The sequence below is a fragment of the Ipomoea nil genome, unplaced genomic scaffold (genome assembly GCF_001879475.1).
Source record: "Ipomoea nil cultivar Tokyo-kokei standard unplaced genomic scaffold, Asagao_1.1 scaffold2280, whole genome shotgun sequence".
In the NCBI taxonomy this organism is placed as follows: Eukaryota; Viridiplantae; Streptophyta; class Magnoliopsida; order Solanales; family Convolvulaceae; genus Ipomoea; species Ipomoea nil.
The window spans coordinates 4,453,623-4,462,545 of NW_017618708.1; the positions used below are offsets into that span (position 1 = coordinate 4,453,623).

The window sequence follows — 8,923 nt, forward strand, 5'->3', positions numbered from 1 at the left end:
CCACTCGCGTGGTCCACTTGGTCGCCTCGGCTGAGTGACCAGTGCATGCAGTCAGTGGGGGTTCCTGATCGGGTGCAGCACTCAGGCGTTTAGAGGGGATCTAACGGAGATTATTTTCAGATTTGGCGCGGGGTCTTGTTTTTCAGTATTAGGAAGGAAGTATGGCAGTTTAGGCAATGTTCCTAAGTTTGATATTTTAATTTCTTCCTTCTTTCATTTTTATTAAATCTCATGAATTTTGTATAAATATCCTCGGGGTACATTGTAAAGGGTTCTGAATTCAATTCTAATACAATTAGGGTGTGTTTGGTTCGCACATAGGAATTGGAATTGGAATGGGTATCAAATACTTGGTAATGGTAATGGGTTTTGGTGGAAGTATTTAACATGTTTGGTCATAGGGTGGAATGGGAATGGTTACTAATAGTAATGCTTGAAAATAAATAAGGGAATGAAACCCTTATTGTATTTGGGTATGGGTTTTTCAATTGATAGGGTATTCGAAACCCATAGTAGTGTTCTAAAAATCTATCAACCAAATAACAACAATCACTTTCATACCCATTCCTATGGGCAAAACCCACCAACCAAACACACCCTTACTCTATCCATATTTTCTCTCAATTTTTTTCTTAATATCTTTACGGTTGTATTGGTCCGTCGTTTGGCTATCCCGTGACCGTAAAACCAACAAACTCTATTTTATATTATAATAATCTTAAAGTACATTGAAAACAAAACAAAGTATAAAGTGATTTTGGGAAATATATTGACCTAGAAATTACTAAAGCTGGGGAAGTGTGGGGGTGTCAGTCAGATTACAAAGCCAGAAGAGAGTGGAAGCAGGCCAGGCGGTGTCCGGTGTCCCCATCTTAACTGGCTACAACTAACAACTTAAAACTCCCTCTCGACACCGACGTCCTACTACCACACCGACGTCTTAACTTGCGACTTTCACTTATCATTTCAGAGAATTATAATTTAATTTTTTGGTTACCTAATACCATCCATCTACTCTACACTACCAATATACATTTCAAACGTACTACAATAGATAAGATAAACATACGAGAGTGCTTTGTTATTCTTGAAATTATATCTTACTTGATATGAATATGATTAGTTTTGATATATATCGATTTATGATGAGATAAAAAAATCTGATTATGTCAATTTAACACAATCTAATTAATAAGAATTAATTGGCTGGTAATTCGGCACGTGTAGTGGAGACCAATATGCACTTAAAATTAGAGCTGTCAAAATGGACCCAACCCGTCAGGTTGGGCCCGTTTAACCCACTTTTCAGGTGGGTTGGGCCACACACTTTTCGGCCCGACCCGTATAACCCGAGAGTTATACGGGTTCAAACGGGCCAACCCGTGGGTTACACAGGTTGGCCCGTTTAACCTACATTATTTTATTTTTATATTTAAATATATTTTTAATTTAATTGATTTAAACTTTAAATACTTGTTTGCAACAAACTTGAACCCATGACCTCCTACTCTTATACTTACTTTATTATTTACTAATAACCAACTAGTCTAATACTACTCATTGCTCATATGTTGTATGATTATATATGCATATAAATTACTTTCAAACATTATATGTTTTCATAATCCATACGGTATGTTTTATAATTATATATTTATATAATTTATGAATCATGATCATGTAATTGATTTATTGATTAACATTTAATAAACTATCATGATATAAATTATATATAACATAACGGATAAATAATTATAAATTTAATTTTATATATATATATATATATATATATATATATATATATATATAGTTAAATTAATCATATTATGTTTACAAGCTTATTTATATGATTAATTATAACTTTATGTAAATATTAATATAATTATATAGTTACATAAAATTTATTTATTGTATATATTTTATAAACTTTATAAGTTAATGTGTGTATATGTGATTATGTGTACTATATATCACAACTTGATTATAATTTATGTGTGTGCATTGTTCATATATATACTTATTTATGTTTATACATGCAATTTGCTTCAAAAGTACATGTTGTTCAATTGGAATAAAGCTTAATTATTATATGAGAGGTCTAAGGTTCAACTTTTGTCTTATACACAAATTTTACAACATTAATAAAATAATAATATATAAAAATAAACAGGCTGGCGGGCTGGCCCGTTTAGCCCGCCAGCCCGTTGTGTACGGGTTGGGCCATGATTCCCAACCCGTATTGGAAAACGGGCGGGGTCGGATTTGACCCGTTTTCCAGCCGCCCGTGACGGGCCAACGCATATGGGCCGGGCTGGCCCGTTTTGACACCTCTACTTAAAATACGTCAACATTTAATTAGCACAATTGTTTTATCACCTCGTGATGTACATGTTTGATTCAATGATTCTAGTCTCTATTCAAGAACTCACTGATTGCCTTTATAATATATGAGTTTTGTTTTTTAATTTACTTTTTAGTTTATGATATAAGAGATAGAGAAAAATATGCTATTCAAATTAATTACAAAAATTGTGATCACGTCATCAACTCAACGCAATCAATCTTTAAGAGACAAATGTATATTGATGGGTAATTTGGCATGTAGATCGAGACCATTGTGCACTTAAAATACGTCATGAGTCAATTAACATAACTATTTTATCACTTCATGATATACATGTTTGATTCAACGATTCTAGTCTCTTTTCAAGAACTCATTGATTGCCTTTATAATATACAATGGAGTTTTGTTTTTAATTTATGATATACAAGATGAGATACATATGTCATTAATTCAACGCAATCAACCTTTAAGAAGAATCGAAGAGACAAACGTCAATTGGTGGATAATTTGGCACGTGGAGACTAGCTAATACTCCGTATATGTTAAAATATGTCACCATTCAATTAACACAACTATTTTATTACATTGTAATGTACATGTATGATTCAACGATTCCAGTCTCTTTTCACAAGCTCATTAATTGCTTTAATAATACACACGTGAGTGTTTGATTTATTTGAAAAAATGATTTTCGTCATCCTTAAATTAATTATAATCAAAGAAAATGATATAAAGGAAAATTGTTCCCCTATGATATTGATATAGTGGATGAGAAGTTTCACTTAAAACTTGTTTTCAGTGATAATGTGAATGTTCTCTTTGAGCGTAAAAATGTGCAATTTAATATTGAGTGTCATAAAATTATATTGATTTGATTTATCTCTTCATGAATTTAAAAATGGATTCTTAAAGTTCAAGTTATAATTCGTGAAAATCGAAACCTTACTTACCAACAATACAAAGAAAAATTGTTGATGATATGGTAAATTAGATAGTATATGCACAAATTATTGTTTGCCATTGTGCACCGTGTTTAGTGGATTATAGACATGACACGTGAAGTGAAATATTCACAAATTAGAGTATATGTAATGTTGTGTGTAAAATATTTTACTCAATGCATTTGTTTTGTTAGGGAGATTGATGGAGAATATAAATTATAAAATACGGAGTATATATGTCTTAATTGATCGACAAATTCCTAACTATTTACATGCTCAAGAGTGCACTATAATTGAATAAAAATAAAAAAAAAATAAAATCTTGTAAATACTTTACTATGATCACCATAAATTGTCATAATTGTTAACATTTAATCATATTAACTAATACAATAACTACAATAAAGACAATTAAAGTTAGAGAAGATGAATGTGAAGATGATACATGTCATTTGACCCAAAAAAAAAAAACCAACCTAATATTCGAGAATAAATAATATCTTTTTCGTAAAAATATCTCACATAAATAAAATTCAATTCGTTCTCATAAATATCATAATATATTTTGATACACATATTGAGCAACTTTTATTAACAACAATTATATTTAAAAGAATTTATAAGGTGTCGTACCTAATATATTTGACAAAATAAGAGCATATCCAAGAGTTAATTTTTTTTAATGACGTTTTCGGTGCATTAAAATAGAGAGTGAAAAGAGAAGAAAAAAAAAAAAGAAAAAAATATTCTGACAAAAAAATAAAAAATAACATTCATATTTATACGCTCAGTTACACGTGCCAGCTGGGCGCGACAGTGTACCCAAGACGCAAGTAGCGCTATAACTATTCCTTTAAAATTGAAAAAAGTAATACGGAGTATTACTTTTTTTTATTTATTTTAATTTTAAAGAGTATGTTAATTATTTTGTGAGTGATGTAACCTAATGATCTTATCAAGTATTCCTCACACGTAAAGATTATTATTAATTTTTTTTATTTTTAATTATGAAAGTTTTTGCGGTATTTGTACGACACAGGTCAACCATAAAATTAAACTTCCTCTTTAACCGCCGTCTAGGGTTTCAAGTGGCGCCTCCATTTGGATGGCGAATTATATTATATATACTGATATATACATACAACGCCACTCCCGGCTCACTCTCTCTTCTTCCCATCGAACCAAAACCCAATTTTCATCTTTTTCTTTGGGCCCTCTGCTTTCCAGACCCACCGGAGAGCGCAATCAAAGGAGTGGTAGCCATCATTATACCTTAAAGAACCAGCAACCCTTTGCTTTTTTAAAGCTCTTTAAATCTCCCTTGAATCGATATCTCTCACGTATAATCTCAGAAAACTGCGCTTTGCTTTTTCATGGCGTCTAAGGCGGAGGATTTGGATGACTGTGAGTTTTGGCTTCCGCCGCAGTTTCTCGCCGATGATGACCTCAAGAAGGGTGAGCCCGGCACTGGGTTTCTGTACGGCGGGTTTCCGAGTTCACCCGTTGAGTCGGTGAACGAGACGGAGAGTGACGAGGATGATTTCATTTCTGGGTTAACCAGGAAAATGGCGCGCTCCACTCTGGAAGACGACTCTGATTTTGAATATAATTGCGGGAAGGTGGGTATTTTGTGAGTTTCGTTTTTGTTCATTTCTGTACCAGAGATATTCTCTTTTGTTGTCGAATTTTATATGGGTGGGATTTTCAGGCGTGGCGTTTGTCTGGTTCGCCGCAATCAACGCTGTGCGGGATTCTAGGTGGCGGGTTGGGGTGTAACCAGGTTTCGAGCCGTGGAAGTACAAACTGTTCTTCCCGTGCCTCCTCTCCTCCCCTGCCGGCGGAACTGCCCGGAAAGGCCGACGGGGGAGCTTGGGATCTGCTTTTTGCGGCCGCCGGCGATGTTGCAAGAATGAAGATGATGGAGGAATCAGCCGCCGCCGCTAGGCTTTACCCCAACCAAAATGGAATCTGGGCTCCTCCCAGAAATGCTAGCCCAGTCGGCGTTCCTTCTCCCAAAACCTCCATGCCCCAGAGCCTAGGCTTGATGAACTCAAATCAACTTCCCCAGCACTCGAATTATCAAGAATTACACATGGCTCAAGTAAAATCTCCTGAAAATCTTGAAATAACGTATTCATTCACTTGTTCTTGTTGGGTTTTCTTGACTAATCTTCCTAAAATTATTTTCTGTCACAGCTTCAAAGGTTGAAGCAACACGAGATGGGGATGCAGGGTAGGAATGGCAGGGTGGGTTTGATTCCATCTCTGAACAGCAACCACCCACAGGCTAATCTGTCTTCTTGGCCTACCCCCCAACAGTCTCTACAGCAGCCTTGCCGTGGCTCAGGCATGAGAGCCGTGTTCATTGGAAATCCAGGTGGTGCTAAAAGGGAGTGCTCCGGAACCGGCGTTTTCCTCCCCAGAACAGTGGGAACCCCTGCCGAGCCCCGCAAAAAGCCAGGTCGGTCAACCGTGTCCATACCAATTTACGTGTTAATTTTTGTTGAATTGTCTGAATTCTTGAAAAGTAGTGTTTCTTCAACTGTTTGTTTGGTGTTGATAATGGAGACTCTGGTTGACTTTTGGACTGTAGTTAGTGTGAAACTCGTTTACATTTTCTGCTGTTCACATGGAAACTGGTTCTGGGCTGAGCTGTGGTTTAGAAATTAGAATCAGTAGTTTAATATTATCTGACCTGATAGATACAAAGTATATGTTCCTATTTGTATTTCATTTTGTTTCGTGAGGGAAACTCGCAGTCACTACTCGGTAAATCTAATCTTGTCTTGTTGGTGCATAGCTGATTGGCTCAAACCTATCAAATCAAGAAAGTTAATAGGCCATCCTTTGGAGTCAGATTTTTGAGTGACTAGAAAAACTCGTAGTTAATCTTCGAGGATAAAGTTGCTTATTGCTTATTTGGCTCAAACTAATCAATGTATCAAACCAAGAAAGGCAATGAAGTGAATCGAATATACCAAAATAGAATACAAGTCCAGTTGCTAATCAAGTTTTAATAAGGCTTAATTTGTAGTGGCTATTTGCTAATATTTGGTATGATAACAATGCAGTGTGCTCAACAGTTTTGCTGCCGGAGAAGGTTGTCCATGCCCTCAACTTGAATTTGGAAGCTCGGGGCCATCAGCCTCAGCTTCTTCAACCCAGATACACTCATCTTCATGGTATATACTTTGTTTCTGTTACATTTTTCAGACTCATTTTTAACGTATACCCAAGAATCATGAACTTATTTCGTTATTCCATCAATCTTTAATCTGTTCTAGACGGTGCTGGGTTGAAGAACCAACGGAGTAATGGGCGAGTGCAGGCACAACAGAGGCGCAATCTGAGGCCATCGCCAGCGTGCTCTGTCAGCCAAGAGCTGCGGTTACCTCAGGAATGGACCTACTGATAACCAAAGCCCCAAGCCATCTATTAGCAGTAGCATCATATGTTTCTTTCAGGAAGCCTCTGCAAAAGAGGTGACGAGTGATTTTGAAGATATATAAATAGTATTTGCAAAAATAAAAGAAGAATAGGATGGATAAGTTATGATAGTAGACTATAGTAATGGTAGTTTAAGGTTAGGAAAATAGGAAGAAATGGGTAGTTTTTGGTTTTGGTTGTTGTCAGGTTAGAGGAAAAAGAATAAAAGAAACACAACACAACACAAAACACAGCTTTTTTGGATGATGGGTCCAATGAAGAAGTGGATTTGCAGTTTTCAATCTGCTCAAAACAGCAAGAATGGATGAGTGGATGTGTAATGGGAGATCTACAAGTTGAAAGAAGGAAGGATTGAAGATTGGGAGGAGGGTCATGTTTTGGTTTTGATCTGACACAAAACCTTTCTTTTCTTCCATCTTTTTTTTGCTTGCAATCTCCATAGTTTTGGTCATTTTACTTACAGCAATACTAGTAGAATGTATGATGGTTTGTATTAATATTAATATTATTATATTAATTAATGTATTTTAACCCATCCATCCTAAACATGGGAGGGTTTGAATGAATAAGAAAGATGATGTTTATTTGCCCAGATTTGGCATCTTTGCCAGTGATTTGCTTTATACTTTTGATCTGTCATATTGTTGATATTTGTGGGCAAAAGGAGGCATGGCATGTGAGTGAGTTGGGTGAGTGAATGGTGCATAATTGTTCTGTCTGTCTGTCACGTGCTTTGATGCTCTTAGCTTCAAAGTTGACCATATCTGTCTGTCTCTCAGTCAGAGTAGAGATGAGTAGAGATGAGTAGAGTTGAGTTGTTGCCTGGTAACTAACTGCTTTCGTGTTTGTTTAGTTTGACAAGTACACGTTATCCCATCTATCCTTAATTTTAGGTGTTTTGCTTTACATGAAAGTAATATAATATTCCCAGGTTGAGTTGGATTGAGTTGAGGTTGTGTTCACCGCTCAGCTTTCAACCGCGTCCCCTCCTTTGAATAGTTATGCCATGGATTGGGGTTACTTTGCAAGGTGAGTTTGGGTTAGATTCATAATTTTTTAACTTTATATTCACAATTGTAGAATTGAATATTCACAACCAATTATTGGAAACAACCGCGAGTAAATATAAAATTCTTTAATTGTGAATATATAATTATGAAATTGTAAATATAGAGTTTTGTAATTGTGAAATATAGAGTTCAAAAATTGTGAATATAGAAAAATTAATTAGGAATATACATGCAAATCACGATGGAAGAAACACTCTCTTTGACGGAGTCGCCGAAAGCAAGAACTAGGCCGCCGAAAGTTCAAGATCTTCTTGAACGTAGCACCAAAAAGTCAAAGCGGAATGGATCTCTAACGTAGGCCATGACCATTGATCTCTTATAGGAAGTTGTTCCCGAGATACTCCTTTTGCGGCGAAAGCGAGCCTATCGGCGACTAAGACTTACAAAGCCAATCTGCAGAACTTTCTCCTTACAAGAACGAAGATCTCCCTAAAGAAATAGCTTCGGATGACGAAGCGATGGCGAACCAAGAGGACCCTGATTGTCCAAGAATCAAGATCACGAAAGAAGACAAAGAACGGATAACGCGACCTTGGCGCACACTCATAATCTGACTTCTGGGCAGAACTGTGGGATATAGTTACCTTTTGCGCCGGCAACAAGCGCTATGGAAGCCAAAGGCACTTGTGGAACTCATCGATCTTCACCAGGATTACTATCTATCAAGATTCGAATCCCAAAGGGATTACGATTTCGCAAGGTTCGAAGGCCCATGGTCGATTTTACCGTTCAGCAGTGGACACCCAACTTCAACACTCAGAGGGATTCAACAGAGAGGATTCTGGCCTGGATTAGGTTACCTGCCATCCTGATAGAATATTTTGATGAGGACATATTACTGCGAATAGGTGACAGAATCGGTTGGGCAGTGAAAGTTGGTGATACGAGTTTGGTATCAAGATGGAAGTTTGCTAGGATATGTATTGAGATCAACATCACCAAGCCGTTACTTGCAAAATTTGGGATATAAGGCGATGTCTACGAAGTGGAGTATGAGGGAGTGCATCTAGTTTGTTTCAAATGTGGAATGTATGGTCATAGGAAGGAACAATGCGGCCAAGGTACAACAAGTCCCAGGCCGGAGCAAGACAACCAGATGAATCTTGACGGAGAAAAGGAAC

General features: G+C 36.6%; 1 protein-coding gene across 2 annotated transcripts; it reads left to right on the top strand.

The window, feature by feature from the left end:
- The first annotated feature begins 4,411 nt into the window (after nt 1–4,411).
- LOC109150907 lies at nt 4,412–7,067 on the top strand. Of its 2 annotated transcripts, none has more exons than XM_019298906.1 (5): nt 4,412–4,904; nt 4,994–5,386; nt 5,482–5,746; nt 6,357–6,485; nt 6,570–7,067. In XM_019298906.1, the coding sequence occupies exons 1-5, from the start codon at nt 4,659–4,661 to the stop codon at nt 6,695–6,697; spliced, it is 1,161 nt and encodes a 386-aa protein (XP_019154451.1). In that variant the 5' UTR covers nt 4,412–4,658; the 3' UTR covers nt 6,698–7,067. The 2 variants fall into 2 exon arrangements, with proteins under 2 accessions (XP_019154451.1, XP_019154452.1); XM_019298907.1 differs by having other exon boundaries at nt 4,415–4,904; nt 6,357–6,467.
- The last annotated feature ends 1,856 nt before the right edge of the window (nt 7,068–8,923 follow it).